General features: G+C 42.1%; 1 protein-coding gene and 1 non-coding gene across 2 annotated transcripts; one reads left to right on the plus strand and one right to left on the minus strand.

The window, feature by feature from the left end:
* Nucleotides 1-15,019: 15,019 nt before the first annotated feature.
* LOC145028000 (small nucleolar RNA R71) lies at nucleotides 15,020-15,126 on the minus strand. The gene has a single exon (XR_013675759.1). It is a non-coding gene; the product is annotated as a small nucleolar RNA R71 (small nucleolar RNA).
* A 946-nt stretch (nucleotides 15,127-16,072) lies between these two features.
* On the plus strand, nucleotides 16,073-16,909 carry LOC145010091 (uncharacterized). The gene is made up of 2 exons (XM_078968678.1): nucleotides 16,073-16,591; nucleotides 16,895-16,909. Exons 1-2 carry the CDS (start codon nucleotides 16,073-16,075, stop codon nucleotides 16,907-16,909), a joined length of 534 nt encoding a protein of 177 aa, XP_078824804.1.
* The last annotated feature ends 3,121 nt before the right edge of the window (nucleotides 16,910-20,030 follow it).

Here is a 20,030-nt window from a genome sequence, read left to right on the forward strand (position 1 = left end):
TCCTTGATGATGCTCCGTAGAAACCAAAAATCAAGGATTCTGCCTACTACGTCTGAAAAGATCAAGAGATAGCTGAAAGTGAAAAAGCCTTTGTAACAACAGTTTCGAGAGGTGTTGAAGGATATTGGTCATCCGGGGATGATGATGACATGGTAACTGGAAGGAATATGTGTCTGATGGCAAGACAAATTGTTGAATGTGATGAGGGGTATTGGTCTTATGGGTCAGAAGATGAAGATGATGTTGCTGAACCTCACTATTGCTACATGACCACCAATGATCCACCTGGTCGAAGCATCATTCAACAGGTAAAATCCATGATCTCTAATAATAATTTTGATTTGTCTCTCTGTGAACCTTATCTAACCTAGATTCAAATAGACATGAGCACCATCTATAAATCCTATGAGTCTGCCATAGACGCGAGTGAGAAGAAGGAGTGTGAATTAAATCGTCTTAAGTTACGTTTCGAGGATAAAAAGTTGAAAATTGAGTCTTTAGAGAGTGAACTTGTAATCTCAAACGATCAATGTATCATTTTAAAAGAAAAATGTGAAATCACCTATTCCGAATGAAATGTTTTGATTTCTGATAACAAACATCTCAATGCTAAGATAGATGCGTTGCATAATTCCATAGACATGCTTGAAGCGGACATCCGGATGACTCAGAATTTTCTTCATCAATGGTCTAAAGCACCTGGTCTTAGAAGCGAGTTTCCAAAAACAATTGCTAGTCCCTTGAAGGAATTGCAAAACTTGATATTCATGGGAGAAGTTTCGAACATCAAACACTCGGACACTCATGTTTCTCCTTTGTCACCACTTCATGAGACTGCAGACCATTTTGATTCCCTAATTCCTGAGTTCAAACCAATTATTGTCAAGTATCCTGATTCCATGTTACTTCCCTGGACCTAAAATGGACCACAGAATTTCATCATAGTCTTTCAAATTGCGTAGATTTTGTCCCTAGGAATAATCATATGAACAACTGTGTGGTTACAGAAATCATTCCGGTGACAACTGAAACTGATACCTCTGAGTTTGTATAGGCATCCTTAGATGATAAAGTTGAAAAATCAAGCCGTGTCTCTTTTGATTCTTGTGAATCTGACTCCTTAGTAGTCTCAAAAACGAAATTGGTTCCTATTACTCCTGGGTTTAGTAATCCATCAGTAGGACAAACTTCAAAATCCCAGTCTCACTCTAAGAGAAAACCAATGTTGAATACGAAGGATATTGTATATCCCAAAGTAGAAGCTCGAAATGCACATAAGAAGGAAGTTAAGACTAGACAAAATTCCAAGTTCATTGAAAACTCCAAACCGAGTGTATTCCGGAATTCTCATGCATCAACCCATAGTCAAAACTCCTTTTCTCCTACTAAGATCCTACAAAGACCTTCTGAATCTCTCAGTCATGTAGAACCCAAGAACGTAGTCAGTTCTACTCAACCTCAATCTTGTGTAAATGCCATGACCGTCAAAAACACATCTCCTCGGATTGTTTCAGCTGTTTTTATTGCTAAATATGATGGCATAATTTTTAAACCCAATCTTTCAAAAACCAATGTATCATCAAAAAAATCCACAAATGCAAAGTAAACAAAATTTTTCAAAATCTTCAAAAAAATCTTGTGTGGAAAGTTAAATCTCTTATTGATGAAACAACAATTCCGAAGGATACAACTGTTTCCAACACTTCAAAAGTCAAAGGTCCGAAGAAGACTGTTCGGAAACCCCAAGTCATTGACTATGACTACTGTATAGATGAAAAGACATTAGCTTTCTGTCTGTTTCCAAAGAATTCGAAAAATACCACCCAGAAACACAAGATTGTTCCTAAGTCACAATCAAAGTCCAAAGTCCATGTCTATGTCCCAAGGTCTAATTCGGAGCCTAAAAACTCTGTTACTCATTAATTTTGCAGGCACTTTGTGCTTCGGAGAAAGAAACAATATAGTATATTGATAGTTCTTGCTCCATGCACATGACGGACAGAAAGACATTCTGCGAGATCTAAAGCTTTCTCCAAATGCTGGTTATGTGACATATGGCAACAACTCCAACTTCCAAATTCGTGGTTATGGAATTCTCACCAATGGAAACTTCTCTATTTCAAATGTGGCTTGTGTAGCTAATCTAAAACATAATTCGATAAGTGTTGCTCAACTTACTGATTCAAATCGACGTGTGGAATTTTGCAAAAAAAGTATAGCTATGTAATGACCGAAGACTGGAAAGAATGCTTAATCAAATTGCTTCGCAACAAGAACATGTGCCCGCTTGACATCAAAATAAGTATTGGCAAACCGCAACTCTGCTTTCTCACCAAAGTTGTTCCTGACGTCAGTTGGTTATGGTACCGAAGGCTCGTTCATCTAAACTATCAGTACATGAATGATCTCGTATCCGAGGAAATGGTGAGAGGTTTACATCTTCTCAAATTTGAAATTGATCATTTGTGTGCTACTTGTGAGTGTGGTAAGCAATTGAAGAAGGGTCATCCTGTTATCATCAAAAAATCCATTTCGGAACCATTGGAACTTTTACACATTGATCTTTGTAGAACTTCCACTGTAGAAAGTCTTCATCACAAGAAATACATTCTTGTGATTGTTTATGATTTCACAAGGTTCGCTTGGGTCTTCTTCTTAAGGCTGAAATCCGAAACAGCCTCAGAGCTCATAAACTTTATCAAAGGAATAAAAGTCCTTATCAAACTCCCAGTTAGGAGAATTTGAAGTGACAATGGATCGGAATTCACTAATTCCACCATTCATAAATTTCTTTCTCAGAAAGGAATCGACCACAACTTCTTAGCTCCTTATACTCCACAACAAAACGGTGTAGTCGAAAGACGCAATAGAAATCTTGTTGAAGCTACTCGATCTATGCTAAACTTCGCAAATCTACCACTCTACCTTTAGATGAAAGTCGTATCTACTGCCTGATTTACTCAAAATCGTAGTATCATCAATCGACACCTCAACATGACACCGTACGAAGCAATGAATGGTCAGAAGCCAACAATCTTGTTTTTACATGTTTTCGGCTGTAGATGCTTCATCAAGAACAACTGTGATCAGCTTACCACGTTCCAACCTAAAGTTGATGAAGCCATCTTCCTTGGGTATTCCTAAAAATCAAAAGCTTACAGAGTTCTTAACTGGAGAACTTGTGTTCTGAAAGAAATCTTTGACGTTACTTTCGATGACAACTTCGTTCAAAATTCTGGCCCAACCCATATTACAAATCACATTATGAAGTCCGATGCTCCTCCGCCAGGATATCCGAACCCTCAAACAATTCTTGAAGTTGACTTTGAAACTTTCTTTGGTCCTTCCGAAACCGCACTTGATTCGGAATCCCAAACTCAGCCTACTCCCAATTCAATCTCTCCTTCGAAAGCCCCTATCTTGCAAAATGTCTCCGATCCGATCCCAAGCCTCTCTCTATCTGGTTCCGAACCATTTCAACCTTCTCAGGTTGAGGCGGAGAATGCTCATCCCTCTCTTGAATCAAATGTGGATGGCTTCTAAGATGCAACTGCTGATTTCGATGACTCCAATCCTATCAAAATTGATGAAAATGAGCATTTCTTTGAGTTCCCTTCGTAAGATGATGTCAATCTCTTTGGTTCAGAAGTTCAGGGGCAGCATCATCCTCATAATCAAACCATTCAGGGGGGGGGGGGGGAGCAAATCAATTCCACTATTGATATCGGATCGACGGCTGCACAAGAACTCCCAAGGTTACATATCTGGACAAAGGATCATCCTTTGAACCAAATAATTGGAAGCCCCAATGATGGTGTACAGACTCGTTCTGCTACAAGTATTCAAAATGAATGTCATTTCTTAGCATTTATATCCATGGTTGAGCCCAAATCCATCAAGGAAATATTAGAGCATGCTGATTGGATTACAGCCATGCAAGAAGAATTGACAAAATTTGACCGAAATGAAGTTTGGACTCTCATGCATCCTCCTACGAATCATCCCAAGTTGGTACGAGATGGGTATTTCGCAACAAGCTAGATGACGCAGCAGTTATTATTCGAAATAAAGCAAGATTGGTGGCAAAAGGATTTACACAGATTGAAGGGCTCAACTACGATGAGACCTTTGCTCCTTGATATGTGCATATTTAGTTTATATTAGGTATATATTTTTATTCATTTATTAGCTAAATTATTGCATTTCATGGACAAAAGGTACTTAAAAGTGTTTGAATTGTATTTTCAGTCCAAAAATGAAGCTTGGAAGCAAAAGGAAGCAGGAGAAGCGGTTAGGAGCTTGGGAATTGAATAAAGAAGAAAAACACCAAAAACGAAACCTACTCGGTGAGTAGGGTCGACTACTCGTCTAGTCAAAGCGAAGATTCAAGAAGATAACGACTCGGAAACCCAGATACTTATCGCATACGGGGATTGTGAGATGGACTCGACGAGTCGGTACCTGAGTCGACGAGTCGTTGCGTGTCTATAAAGAAAACTTCTCAGATCGATAAAAAAAGAATTTCTGGAATGATTCTGGAGAGTTTAGCTACGATTAAGAGGTCAGAAAAACCCTAGAAGACGAAGATACAAGCTAGAATCCAATTCCGAAGGAGATTTGAGGCAAATTTCATCATTTTACTTAATCTTTTGTTTTCCATTATGGCTAGATAATTAGAATTCATTTGTTTGTTGTTATTTACTTCAATCATGAGCTAAAACCCTTAAACTTCTGTTTGGGGATACAAAATTGAGACTATGGTTTGATTATTGGTAGGATTAATTCAATGTTGGTGATTTTTGTTATTTTAGCTTGCTAAAGAACCTTGTGTGTGTGAAAGATAATTAATTTTCTGTTAATAGGAAGGTAATTAAATAGCATGAACATCGTTTGATTATCAACCTCATATGCCATGTGATCACTTTGTTATATGTCTAGGATTAATGAACATGAAACTATAATTAATAAGAAAATTAAGTAAATCCATGTGCGAGCTTGTGTGATGACCATCAACAAGAAGTTAATTAAAAGCCAAATTAGTTAACTATTGTAAGTCTAAAGTAATCCGAAAAATTAACCTAGTGAATTGAATTAAATTAGACAACTGATCACTATTTGAGTTAGTTTATTCACTAAGGATTAGTGTAGTGAATGCGAATCTAGTCACTTGAATCGGTAACCAACAAAAGAGTTAATCCATTGCACTATTACCTTGAATCTAGTTAATTCCTTGTTTTTCTAGTTTTTAGATTAAGTATTATTTAGTAAGCTTCTAGTCTTGTAAAACTAGAGAAAACCCTCTACTTATTAATTAATTTAGATAGAATTAGTTTTTTAGTTTTAATTTGTCGTTCCATGTGTTCGATATCCTACTTATTTGACTATACCACATATGATAGGTCCATTGCCTTTGTGTGTTTATTTTACAACTAAAAGTAGGTTTAACACTAAGTGAGTTCTCACACATAAAGTTTTTGGCGCCGTTGTCGGGGAACGGTTCTAAAATTAACATTAAATTCTAATTTAATCGATCCTTTGTGTCGGATTTATCTTACACAAAGTTAATTACAAGGTAATTTGGTAAGTAGTATAAGTTTCATTAAAAAAAACCGTTTTTAAAAGTAACTAGAATTTTTTCTGATTTTACCTTGGACTCGCCGAGTGCACTCGTGTCGACTCGGCGAGTATATCGTTGTTTGCAGTTTTAACTTTTTTATTTTATTTTTGTTCTTTTTACGCGTTTTATTTTGTTTTGGTTACAGTTGTTTCATGACCCGAGGATCTGATACACCTCTGGTCCCTCCTCTTGAAGATCCAGAATCCGTACTAAGAAGGAACAAAGGCAAAACCGTTGGAGAATTCGCTTCTTCAAAGAACTCACCACTTAAAAACCTCAAGTCCGTTTTCAGCAAGAAGAGGAGCAGCAAATCAGGAGCATCCAGTGCCTCTTTGACAATCAGAGATCCAATTCAAGAAAACACCGAGTACGAGACCGAGGAAGAGGAAGAACCCACATACGATCACGAATGTGAGTTTGAAGACGATTTAGCTACCGCTATGTAACATCCGAATTTTACCAGGTATCTTGTAAATCTAATTTTGTTATATTGTGAAAGGGACTCGGCGAGTTGGAGCTCAAACTCGCCGAGTAGGGACGTGGAATTGAACATTGGTGCGCGCCTGGACTCGGCGAGTCCAGGATATGGACTCGGCGAGTCTGCGCTGTGTAATGAAACCCTAAATCTCTGGGCTTGAGGCCTATTTAAAGGGCCTTATGGCCGTCATATGTGCTCACCCAACCCTTAGTGAGTGACCCTTGTGTTCTTGAGCTATTTGTGAAGAGAAAGGAGCCATTCTTGATCTTGTGAGTGTTATTTAGCAAGAAGAAGGAGACCCTAGGCAAGAGGAAGCAAAGGAGGTTGCTATTTCGTGGATTTGGAGCTTAGATCATCACTCTAGAGGTATTATCTCGGACCATTTTCTGTTTAGTGAAGCATGATGCAATTTAGGGCTTGTGGTGGTCATATATGGGATGATTTGATGCCCATTGGTTCCCTCTTTGAGTTGAGGCCATGGATCTGGATCCATAGAGGTCCAGAGAGCCTCACTCATCAAGCTTTATGGGTGACAATAGAGTCTTTGACCTTGTGTTGTAGTATTTGAGTCATAAACATCATATATGGTCATATAGAGGTTGTATGTGCATCAAGATTTGTAACTTTACGTGCTAAATGAGCTTGGAGGGACTGGATCTATGGATTAGTGAACCGGATCTAACCTTTAGAGCAAGATTGAGTCAGTGCATGGCACGGACTCGCCGAGTCCGAAGAACAGACTCGGCGAGTAGCATGAATGTTACCCGACCACGCAGTGAGTGGCCTCACCGAGTTAGGAAGGGTGGACTTAGTGAGTCAAGGGGGAGTCAGAATGGACAGGTGGACAGAGTCAAACTGGACTCGCCGAGTTGTTCTTGAGACTCGGCGAGTTAAGTCGTGGTGGCCCCACAACTCGTGCCAGGTGGAACTCGTCGAGTTGAGGGAATGCTCGACGTGTCAAGGGAGGGTTCCAGGGAAATTGGTGCATACGCTCAGACTCGCCGAGTCGCTATAGCGCACTCGCCGAGTCCGGTCAAAGTTGACCGTTGACCGTTGACCAGCGTTGACCTAGATTGACTTGTTATAGTGTGGTCAACCCTAGTTGGGAAAGTGTTAATTAGAGATGTATTGTGTTATACGGTGACTACAGCTCGGCAGATCTAGTGATTAGCGATTTCAGGTTTACGATTTACCGAGACACGCGAGGTGAGTCTTCTCCCTATACTTTACCTTGAGTAGGTAACCAGAGTTATGTGATAGAGTATTTGTATGCTATGTATGTTATGTGTTGTACTGCATGATTTGTATGTGATTTATGTGGTGCATGTTTATCAGAGCTAGAACCTGAGAGTTCACAGAGTTTGGGTGCACGGACCCACAGAGTTATAGCCTAGAGTGGCTAATATGTGTTATATGTGGTATTTTGGGGAACTCACTAAGCCTTGTGCTTACAGTGTTGATGTTATTTGTTTCAGGTACTAGTGACGACCGCGGGAAGGCGCCGACTTGATCCGTATACACACACGTTCGGAGCTTGATATTATGATCTTGGGATTTTGTACTGTTTTGTTGGATAATTAAAATGGTTGTTTTTATGAATATCGATGGAATTATGTTTTATAAAAATTGAAAAAAATTTGTTTGAAATTTTCGGTATTACAAATTGGTATCAGAGCCTTGGTTTGAGGGATTCGGGTACACCTTCGGGGGTATTCGAACTCAAACTGAGGAATTAAAGAGATATTTTCAAAATAAAACCAAAAATTTTCTAAGAGTAAAAGATTTTCCAGGAAGAAACGTGTGTACGATCAGCCAGCGCCCGAACGGTGAATTCCCAAAATACCTTTCTATTACGTGATAATTATTATTAATGTGATGTGTTTGCATGCTAGACTAGGTATTGCTGATAGGACTAGAGTGGCCTGTTTTGTGATGCCTTAGCCTAGGGAAGGGTGAGCTGCTATAAGATGCTGAGAGTAATTAGGTAGCAGCTAGGGCTTTGTGTGAGACCTGTTACAGAGTGATTTAAGTATCATAGAGTACTTGGGGATTGGGATCCGAAGAGGAAGATTTGGGGTGTGTACTGAGACAGTGCGGACAGTAGTATTGGGCCCGTACTACTGAAAGCACCGGTGCGGTATACAGTCCAAATAAGAATCTTGGGATGCCAAGAATCAAGGAGGGGTGGATTGTCGAATGTAAGAGTGTTCGAGTGAAGTCTAATTATCGCATGTTGTATTTCAGAGGTTGATCATGGTGAGGACACGTCATATGCCAGAGGATTCCGGAGCTAGTGATGAGGAGATTCGACAGATCATTCATGAGGAGGTGGCTGCGGTCATCAGAGCTGAGATACCAAAGATGTTCGGGTCTATTAAGACCGCGTTGATTGAGACATTTGACGAGCGCTATGCCGCTCTTTCTGAGGCTGCGGTTGCAGCGGCTACCGCAGCGATTGCTGCGGCAAGACCCCAGGGAGGTGATGCGACATTGTTTAGGGAGTTCAGCAACACCAAGCCACCAGAGTTTGATGGTACGCAGGATCCGGTGGCAGCGATGAGGTGGATATCTGATATGGAGGGATGCTTCTTCACTTGCTCGTCCCCTGAGCATTTGAAGGTTCGGTTCGCGCTGAACCAGCTTCGCTTGGGAGCGAAGGACTGGTGGAAGTTTGTGACGGCACACTTCACACCGACTGAGCTTTTGGCAGTGACCTGGGAGAGGTTCACTACCATGTTCCGAGATGAGTACGTTCCTCAGGTGGAGAGGGAGCGTCTGACACAGGAGTTTCTGACCCTCAAGCAGGGTACCGAGTCAGTCACAGCGATTACGAGGATGTTTCATGAGAGGGCGATGTTCTGCCCTGAGCACGTGTCCACCGAGCAGGCACGTATGAGCCGTTACCTGAGCATTCTGAGACGGGATATTCGGGAGTTCGCTGCGAACTCCTCGTATCGGACATTTGTCGAGCTTCAGGCAAATGCTCGGAAGAGGGAGATTGAGCTTGAGACTCAGGCCAGGGAGGAGGCGGAGTCTCTAGGGAGGGATCGGCGGCCGGCACAGTCCCAGCCGACAGCCAAGCGGGCCAAGCCCGCTGATCCTAGACCCGGGAGCCAGAAGGGCCGCACTTGTGGAAAGTGCGGCAAGGGTCACGATGGAGTCTGTCGAGCAGGATCTTGCTACAAATGTGGCAAGGAGGGGCATATGGCCAAGGACTGCCCCAAAGGATTTGCAGTGTGCTTCCATTGCAACCAGACCGGACACCGGAAGGCAGAGTGTCCGCTGCTGCGCGGAGCATCTCAGGGGTCTGCTCCCGCCGCCATCAGAGCTACTGCTACAGAGAGTCGGCCCGTGAAGGCCGAGGCACCGAGGGCTCGAGGGAGAGCCTTTCAGCTGACTGTGGAAGAGGTCCGCGCTGCACCCGACGTTGTGGCTGGTACGCTTTCTTTTTATTATTTATTTATGGTGTTGAGATATTATGCTTATATTATGCTATGCATAGGTACCTTCCTTGTGAATTCTGTACCTGCTTTAGTGTTATTTGACTCGGGTGCGAGTCGATCTTTTGTATCTTTGACATTTAGTCAGCATATCAGTGTTAGTCGTGGGGCACTGAGTCGGCCCCTGCGGGTTTCCATAGCCGCCGACAGAGTGATTTGTGCCACGGAGGTCCTCCGGGGATGTGTATTGGAGATTTTTGGGGTTGAGTTCCCGATCGACCTGATACCTATTGCGATGGGTGATGTCTGTGTTATAGTGGGCATGGACTGGTTGAGCCGATTCGGTGCGGTTATCTATTGCGAGCGTCAGCTGGTGACTATACGAGATCCTAGTGGGGGAATTCTTTCGGTTTACGGCGAGGGTACACGTTCTGGATCAGCCTTTTGTTCGGCTGCTAGGGCGAGGCAGTGTTTACAGCAGGGCTGTAAGGGTTTTGTGGCGTATGTGATGGATACGCGAGTGATCTCCGAGAGACCGAGTTCGGTGGATGAAGTTCCGGTGGTGCGTGAGTTTCCAGATGTCTTTCCCGAAGAGTTACCAGGTGTGCCTCCCGTGAGGCAAGTGGAGTTTGGTATTGATTTGGTTCCGGGAGCCGCGCCTATCGCTAAGGTGCCGTATCGCCTTGCGCCTCCAGAAATGCAAGATTTATCCTTGCAACTTCAGGAGTTGCTGGGGAAGGGGTTTATTCGGCCGAGTAGCTCGCCGTGGGGAGCACCCATCCTGTTTGTGAAAAAGAAAGATGGCTCGCATCGCATGTGTATTGATTACCGGGAATTAAATAAGCTGACGGTCAAGAACCGTTACCCGTTGCCGAGGATCGACGATTTATTCGATCAGTTACAGAGAGCATCTTGGTTCTCCAAGATTGATTTGAGGTCGGGCTATCATCAGGTGAGAGTGCGGGACGAGGACGTCCAGAAGACAACATTCAAGACGCGTTATGGGCATTATGAGTTTGTGGTGATGCCTTTTGGGCTCACCAATGCCCCGGCTGTGTTCATGGACCTCATGAACAGGGTATGTCGGCCGATGTTGGATCGGTCGGTGATTGTGTTCATTGATGATATTCTGGTATATTCGAGATCTAGAGAGCAACACGAGGAGCATTTGAGGGAGGTTCTTGGAGTTTTGAGATCGGAGAAACTTTATGCAAAGTTTTCCAAGTGCGATTTCTGGTTGCGGGAGGTCCAGTTTCTGGGACATCTCGTTAACCAGAAGGGGATATTGGTCGATCCGGCCAAGGTTGACGTAGTGATGAGGTGGGAGGTGCCAAGGTCACCTTCTGAGATCCGGAGTTTCCTTGGGTTGGCAGGGTATTATCGGAGGTTTATTAAGGATTTCTCCAAGATTGCGGTTCCACTCACCAGATTGACCCGGAAGGGTGTTACATTTTTATGGGGTCCCGAGCAGCAGGCCTCCTTTGAGACGCTTCGCCAGAGGTTGTGTGAAGCTCCGGTATTAGCTCTTCCGAAAGGGATGGAAGGTTTTGTGGTATTCTGTGATGCATCGATTTTAGGACTGGGAGCGGTGCTGATGCAGAAGGGACATGTGATAGCATATGCATCGAGGCAGTTGAAGCCTCACGAGACGAGGTACCCCACACATGATTTGGAGTTGGGAGCAGTGGTGTTCGCCCTCAAGATTTGGCGGCACTACTTGTATGGGGTTCGTTGTACGATTTACACGGACCATAAGAGCTTGAAGTACTTGATGGATCAGCCTAACCTTAATATGCGGCAAAGGAGGTGGTTAGATGTGGTCAAGGATTATGATTGCGAGATCTTGTACCACCCGGGCAAGGCTAATATGGTAGCCGACGCGTTGAGTCGCAGGGCGGAGAGTACTCCACTGCAAAATGTATGTTTGAGATTGACCGTGATAGCTCCAGTTCTGGATGCCATTCGTGGGGCACAGGCCGAGGCTGTGCGTACGGAGATGCAGAAGAGAGAGCGGGTCGCTGGGTTGGTTTCTGAGTTTGTATCGGATAGTCGAGGGCTTATGACTTATCAGGGCCGGATCTGGGTACCGTTTGTGGGCGGTACGCGTACTACATTGATGGAGGAGGCTCATAGATCGAAATTCTTGATCCATCCCGGGGCTACAAAGATGTATTTGGACTTAAGAAAGGAGTATTGGTGGCCTTGTATGAAGAGTGATGTCGCATGGTTTGTCGAGAGGTGTTTGACCTGTCGAAGGGTCAAGGCCGAACACCAGAGACCGCATGGCAAGTTGCAGCCATTGGAGGTTCCCGAGTGGAAGTGGGAACAGATCACTATGGATTTCATCACCAAATTGCCGAGGACTGCCAGAAGAGTCGATGCAATTTGGGTGATTGTGGATAGGTTGACAAAGGGCGCTCACTTTCTTGCCATCAGTGAGAGTTCTTCGGCGGAGAAGTTGGCGGAGATTTACGTGAGGGAGGTTGTATCTCGGCATGGGGTGCCGATCTCGATTGTTTCAGACCGCGATGTGTGTTTCACTTCCCGTTTTTGGAAGAAATTTCATGAGGAGTTGGGTACTAAGCTGCATTTTAGTACCGCATACCACCCCCAGACCGACGGTCGGAGTGAGCGGACGATCCAGACACTCGAGGACATGCTTCGAGCATGTGTATTGGACTTTGGGTTAGTTGGGACACGTATTTGCCTTTGGCGGAGTTTTCCTACAATAACAGCCATCATTCGAGCATCGGTATGTCGCCCTTTGAGCTGTTGTATGGTAGGAGGTGTCGGACTCCCATATGTTGGGGAGAGGTTGGGCAAAGGGTAATGGGCTGTACCGAGATAGTGAATCAAACGACAGAGCAGATACAGCTGGTCAGGCAGAGGTTATTGACCGCTCAGAGCCGACAAAAGAGTTACGCGGATAGACGCTGGTCCGAGCTGGAATTTTAGGTTGGCGACTTTGTTCTCCTGAAGGTTTCTCCTTGGAAAGGAGTAATCCGGTTCAGGAAGAGGGGCAAATTGGGGCCCCGGCTTATAGGTCCGTTTCATGTGATTGCCAGGGTAGGCCGGGTAGCCTATCGGTTGGAGTTACCAGCAGAGTTGGGGCAGATTCACAACACTTTTCATGTATCGCAGTTGAGGAAATGTATAGCCGACGAGTCGGCAGTGGTTCCATTAGAGGATATTCAGGTAGATGCAAGCCTAAATTATGCTGAGAGATCAGTGGCTATTAGGGATCGGAAGATCAAGATTTTGAGGAACAAGGAGGTACCTCTGGTATTGGTACAGTGGCAACATCGGAAGGGATCAGAAATGACCTGGGAGCTGGAGGGTATGATGCGGGAGCAGCATCCGGAGCTATTTTAGAGCGAGACTTCGAGGGCAAAGTCTAGTTCTAGTGGGGGAGAGTTGTAACATCCGGATTTTACCAGGTATCTTGTAAATCTAATTTTGTTATATTGTGAAAGGGACTCGGCGAGTTGGAGCTCAGACTCGCCGAGTAGGGACGCGGAATTGAACATTGGTGCGCGCCTGGACTCGGCGAGTCCAGGATATGGACTCGGCGAGTCTGCGCTGTGTAATGAAACCCTAAATCTCCGGGCTTGAGGCCTATTTAAAGGGCCTTATGGCTGTCATATGTGCTCACCCAACCCTCAGTGAGTGACCCTTGTGTTCTTGAGCTATTTGTGAAGAGAAAGGAGCCATTCTTGATCTTGTGAGTGTTATTTAGCAAGAAGAAGGAGACCCTAGGCAAGAGGAAGCAAAGGAGGTTGCTATTTCGTGGATTTGGAGCTTAGATCATCACTCTAGAGGTATTATCTCGGACCATTTTCTGTTTAGTGAAGCATGATGCAATTTAGGGCTTGTGGTGGTCATATATGGGATGATTTGATGCCCATTGGTTCCCTCTTTGAGTTGAGGCCATGGATCTGGATCCATAGAGGTCCAGAGAGCCTCACTCATCAAGCTTTATGGGTGACAATAGAGTCTTTGACCTTGTGTTGTAGTATTTGAGTCATAAACATCATATATGGTCATATAGAGGTTGTATGTGCATCAAGATTGTAACTTTACGTGCTAAATGAGCTTGGAGGGACTGGATCTATGGATTAGTGAACCGGATCTGACCTTTAGAGCAAGATTGAGTCAGTGCATGGCACGGACTCGGCGAGTAGCATGAATGTTACCCGACCACGCAGTGAGTGGCCTCGCCGAGTTGGGAAGGGTGGACTCAGTGAGTCAAGGGGGAGTCAGAATGGACAGGTGGACTGAGTCAAACTGGACTCGCCGAGTTGTTCTTGAGACTCGGCGAGTTGAGTCATGGTGGCCCCACAACTCGTGCCAGGTGGAACTCGTCGAGTTGAGGGAATGCTCGACGTGTCAAGGGAGGGTTCCAGGGAAATTGGTGCATACGCTCAGACTCGCCGAGTCGCTATAGCACACTCGCCGAGTCCGGTCAAAGTTGACCGTTGACCGTTGACCGTTGACCAGCGTTGACCTAGATTGACTTGTTATAGTGTGGTCAACCCTAGTTGGGAAAGTGTTAATTAGAGATGTATTGTGTTATAGGGGGACTACAGCTCGGCAGATCTAGTGATTAGCGATTTCAGGTTTAGGATTTACCGAGACACGCGAGGTGAGTCTTCTCACTATACTTTACCTTGAGTAGGTAACCAGAGTTATGTGATAGAGTATTTGTATGCTATGTATGTTATGTGTTGTACTGCATGATTTCTATGTGATTTATGTGGTGCATGTTTATCAGAGCTAGAACCTGAGAGTTCACAGAGTTTGGGTGCACGGACCCACAGAGTTATAGCCTAGAGTGGCTAATATGTGTTATATGTGGTATTTTAGGGAACTCACTAAGCCTTGTGCTTACAGTGTTGATGTTATTTCTTTCAGGTACTAGTGACGACCGCAGGAAGGCGCCGGCTTGATCCGTATACACACACGTTCAGAGCTTGATATTATGATCTTGGGATTTTGTACTGTTTTGTTGGATAATTAAAATGGTTGTTTTTATGAATATCGATGGAATTATGTTTTATAAAAATTGAAAAAAATTTGTTTGAAATTTTCGGTGTTACACGCTATGCTAATATCGATGAAGTCCCCATGGGGGAATGGAAGAAGAGGATGCACGATGAAACCGGCCCGGTACTTGTGCAGCCTGCAATTCCCGCAACCGCTACTTTCGAACTAAAGGGCCATATTCTCACTCAACTCAAGAAGATTCCTTTTTATGGGAAAGACCACGAAGATGCCTACAAGCACTTGAATGAAGTAAATGATGTGGCTGACTACTTCAATGTACCAAATGTGCCTCGCGAGACCCAGCTACTTTGCATGCTCCCAGTCACGTTCAAGGGTGATGCGAAGGATTGGCTCAAGTTACTTCCTCCCGGATCGGTCACCACATGGGCCAAGATGAAAGAAGAATTCATAGACCACTTTTGCCCGCCCTCCAAGATAGCTAAGTTGAAGAAAGCCATCGCCAACTTCGAGCAACAACTCGGAGAATCTCTTTATGAAGCTTGGGAAAGGTACAAAGGTTTGCTTAGAAATTGCCCACACCATGACCTTAATAGCCAACAAGAGGTCTCCATTTTCTACGATGGAGTCAATGTCACCACAAGGCAATTGCTCGATTCACAAGGCTCGCTCACCAAAAAGCCGCCTCCGGTAATCAAGGAGTTAATTGAAGAATTCTCTAAGCATTCTAGAGAATACCACAATCCGAGAAATGAAGTAAGTCGGGGAGCAGTGAACTCGGTAAATGATAGCATGGCGGCGGTAATAGCTAAGCTCGATAGTCTAGATAGAAGGATGAAAAAAATGGATCAAACAATCCATGCTATTTGAGTTGGATGCGAGAATTGTAGAGGGCCCCACCTCACCAAAGATTGTGATTTGGACGAAAATGGAAACAAGAAGGCTTAAGTGTTTTACTCAAGTGGCGATAGATACGACGAGAATTGGCGGAAATCGAAGAAGGAATGGCTCCCACATGAAGAATATAAGAAGGATAAGGAGGAGAAATACAAGCAGAAGGAGAGGGGATTCTATCAAAACGAAGAACCGGTAATGGAAAAGAAAGTCGATTTAGAAGAAATGCTCACTAGATTCATAGCCGCGTCCGAAAAGAGACACAATGATCATGATGTTGCAATGCACGAGACCAAAAATATGTTAAGGAATAAGCAGGCATCCATTCTCAACATTGAGAAACAGCTGGGACAACTTGCACATCAAGTGAACGAAAGAAGACCGGGTCAACTTCCAAGTAACACCGAAAATAATCCAAGAATGGAGAATGTGAGTATGGTGACTTCCATCTGTGAATAAATTTTCACACAGGCACAAAGGGTCTCCAATAGCAAGACAGAGAAGACAGAAGAGTCGACTCCAGCTAAACTCGACCAGACTCGCTGAGTCCCTCTAATGGACTCGACGAGTCCATGCGCTAATGACAAAAAGACCATTCCCTTAAAGCCATATAATCCCCCTTTACCATTCCCAATCAGAGCCATGCCTGTTGAAAAAGTTGCAGCTTATAGAGCTTTTATGGAGCATGTTAGAGCCCTACAAGTCAACTTACCATTTGTAGAAACGATGCTTCAAATGACCAAGTATTTTAACTTACTAAAGGGTCTCTTTACTGCTAGGAAAGATTTAGCTAAAGTCGCGGAAATAATGTTAAGTGAGTTACCCGAAAAGAAGAGCGATCCGGGGAGTATCATAATTTCGTGCCAATTTGTAAATGCACTTGTCACTCAAGCATTGACCGGTTCGAGTGCAAGCATCAACCTGATGCCTCTCTATTTCTTCAAGAAGCTGAATTTACCAGAGCCAAGGCTGGTAAACATGAAGATCCATTTGGCTAACAAGACAATAATTCATCCAAGAGGCGTTTGCGAGGATCTTCTCATTAAAGTTGACAAGTTCATCTTTCCAGTAGACTTTGTGGTGCTTGATATGGAAGAAGACCCTGAAGTTCCAATTATTTTGGGGAGGTCATTTTTAAACACCGCATGTGCTTTAATTGATGTATGTGAGTCTACACTAACATTAAGGGTAGGAGACGAGTCAGCGGTATTTAGATCTGCTTGTTTTTGCTACCTTATGGAGAGGATGGAGATGTTAACAAGGACTTGGAAGAGATAGAAAAGCTACTGGAAGGAGCCAACTCGGAAAACACAAAAGAAATGGTGAAATACGATCCGACTTGCCGAGTCACTTTACTGGACTCGACGAGTCCAGTCGAAATTACTAACAACTTGGACGACTTAGATCTGCTTGTTGCTAATTCTCTGCATATTCTGGACTTGGATATTTTTCATGATTCTTTAGAAGAACAAACAATAGAAGGAGAAATGGATACGGAAGTTCAACACGTCCATATAGCATGTCTTGATGCAATTCCGCTTGAAGATGGGGTAAGCACAGAAAAAGAGGAGAAGGCAATGGATAGGAGAGTGGAGGTCGATCAACTGTTCATTACTAAACCTAGAGCACGAACTTTCACAAAATATGAAGTAATTAAGTTTGATGAAAAGGAGGTGCAAGAGAAGGTGAAAAAGAATGGGGTGAAGAAGAAAAAGAGGAGAAGAGAAGCCCAAGCAGCTGAGGATGATGCTGTAAAAAAGCAGAAAGAGGAATTAAAACGGGCTTACAAAAAGAAGATTCACGCTTACAAGACAAAGTACAAACCACAAAAGATTAGGCGTGCATTTCCGATGCTGGAAGATGACGAGACGTAGACGGGAAGGAGTCCAGCTAACGACTCCTTAAAAAGAAGCGCTTGGTGGGAGGCAACCCGTTATTTAGAGTTTGATTTCTTTTACCTTTTTAGTTTTGTTTGAATTTTTTTTTCATTTTTAGAATTTTAATCTTCCATTTCATTGGACATGTTTGCTTGAGAGTGCGTATGGACTAAGTGTGGGGTGGAAAAAAAATTTCTTTTCTAAATGAATGGCAAAATTTTATAATTGTTGGCAAGAATCTCGCCGAGTCCGAGACTGACTCGACGAGTTGGTGTTATTTATAGAAAAAAAAATAAAAAATAACAATAATTTTTACAATCGGTAATTAGGGTTTTTACCCTAATGAAATCAGTTTTTTCACAACCACTACTAGAAAAACAGCCTTTTACGATGCTCATTGCGCATCGTAAAAGGCTCAGACGATGCACAAATGCGCGTCAAGGAAGGCCATGTCATAAAGAGAGACGACGCGCTTTTGCGCGTCGTCTATAGATGACATGCATTTACAACGTGCGTTTACGACACATGATGCGTATCAAGAAAGGCCCTGTCATAAAGGAAGACGACACTTACTCGCGTGTCGTAACCTTACGACGCTCGTGTTAATGACTCGCACTGCATATCAAGAAAGCCCCTGTCAAGAAAGGCCATGTCATAAATGAAGATGACACACATTTTTGCGTATCATAATTTTAAATATTTAAAAAAAATATTATTTATTGATTTACTAATTTTCTAATTAAATTTGCATTAAATGTCTCATAATCACAAAAGAGCATGAAAGAACATTATTACACGAAGGGGAGAGAAGAAAAATTGTAAAACACAAAACCAAAATTTTATTATAGACTTCAAGGATAATCAGTTACAAAGTTACATAAGACATACAAATACAAGTCAAACCATTGTGACTTTTATTCCTAACATTGCAACTCTTCAATGACCACAGTTCAGTCATTGACTTCCTAAAACCTTACCTTCTATAACAGTTGCTTATATCTAATCGCTAACTTATTAAATAGTGATATAATTTCCAGAATTCTAACATAATTACCAAAATACCCTTAAGTCTAGATTATATTCCAACAGTAATAACAAATGGAATTGTATTGGACGCTTCATCTCACCAGCATTGCGAAGAGCTTATTGGTTCATCAGAGACGTCTTCCCAACCCTACAACAGATTCATATAAACTACAAAAATGTTGAAAAAGTAACACATATGTTCTTTAACTAGAATGAAATTGGTATTTGACAAAGACCAACAAAATTAAAGAGAAAGAAGCCCACACCTACTTGCTGCTATATGTACTAGAGGCGATGAAGTTTACCCTCGATTATTTACAACTATTCTTCAATAACGAGTTTATAAGGAGTTTCAAGATTTTATGACTCTTTTCAGTATCTGTAAAAAGTTTCTCAATTGTAATAGCAGTACTTTTGTTGAATATGTAATCAGTGATATTCGCAGTTGTACCTATACCTTGTTCACCAAGGAAAAACAGAAGAACTAGTGAGAAGAATAGAGGAATTAGAACATTAGAAACAAGAAAAATTAAAAAAAAAAAAAGATAGCATCCAAGTATAACTTGGTTCTTAACACATTAAAAGGACAACGGTTACATCTATATATGCTAAATAAGATAGCATCCAAGTATAACTTGAGGGGCAGACACAAGAATTTTCAAAAATAATGGCACCAAAGCTTGTAACAACAAAAAAGATAACATCAAAGCTTATCTCAATATCCATATTTGGGTTAAGGCTTCTCTAAATGTCCAAAGCTTGTAACAACAAATTAAAAAAAAGATAAGATCAAGGCTAAGGGAAAATAAGTAATTTTAGCAAAATAAGATGTAATATATGTATGTAGGTTTATATTTAGAGATTAGTATATACCTGGAAAGAACATTTTGTGCCATCAGTTAGTTTGTCACAATCAACCTGAAAAATAACATTTTTCATTTAAAAATTTAACAAAAATGAAAAACACACACACACACACACACACACATATATATATATATATAATATGTATGTAGGTTTATATTTAGAGATTAGTATAAAATCCCAGGTAAGTCAACATCTATAGGAATACATTTACAGAAGTTTCTTAAGTATTCTTGTTCTCATTAGAACATTATAATTTAGAATTTCCACCCAACAATAGCTTTGCTTTGTATTCGGGTGTTTCAAAGTACAGCGATGTAAAGAAGAAATGTTATAATAAACACAACAAAGAAACTACGTTGCCATTTCTTGACTATAAAATTATCAACTACTCTCTGAAACATTATTCAATGATTATTATAATATGGAAATATTGTGTATCAAAATCATAACAATCAACATGTAATGTAATGCAATGCAATTAGTGTGGGATTAGATTGTAACTAGGAAATTCGCATGAAAATATAAAAAAGTTATGTTTTATCCATTTTTAGCAAAAGAATTGAAACTTTTTTCAGTTTGTATGATTATGATTTACGATTTATGATTAAAAAAAGTTTGAGTTTGTAGCAGTTTCACCGTCGGATATATCAACAAGCCTGACAATGGCATCAGCAAGCGCCTGCTCATGTTCTTGTATTACATAACACAACACAACACAAAATGACTAACAAGCCCTCTTGAGTTACTTGAGCATTAAAAAAATATAATAATAATAATATGACTGATGACTCTTTTTTTTTCTTTTTTTTTAACAGTAACCTTGAGCAATT

The sequence above is a fragment of the Lactuca saligna genome, chromosome 1, assembly GCF_052625555.1.
Source record: "Lactuca saligna cultivar CGN05327 chromosome 1, ASM5262555v1, whole genome shotgun sequence".
Taxonomy (NCBI): Eukaryota; Viridiplantae; Streptophyta; class Magnoliopsida; order Asterales; family Asteraceae; genus Lactuca; species Lactuca saligna.

What these genes read in the sequence shown, in the direction of transcription:
- LOC145010091 (XM_078968678.1), top strand. Translation starts at nt 16,073, where the DNA reads ATGCCTGTTGAAAAAGTTGCAGCTTATAGAGCTTTTATGGAGCATGTT.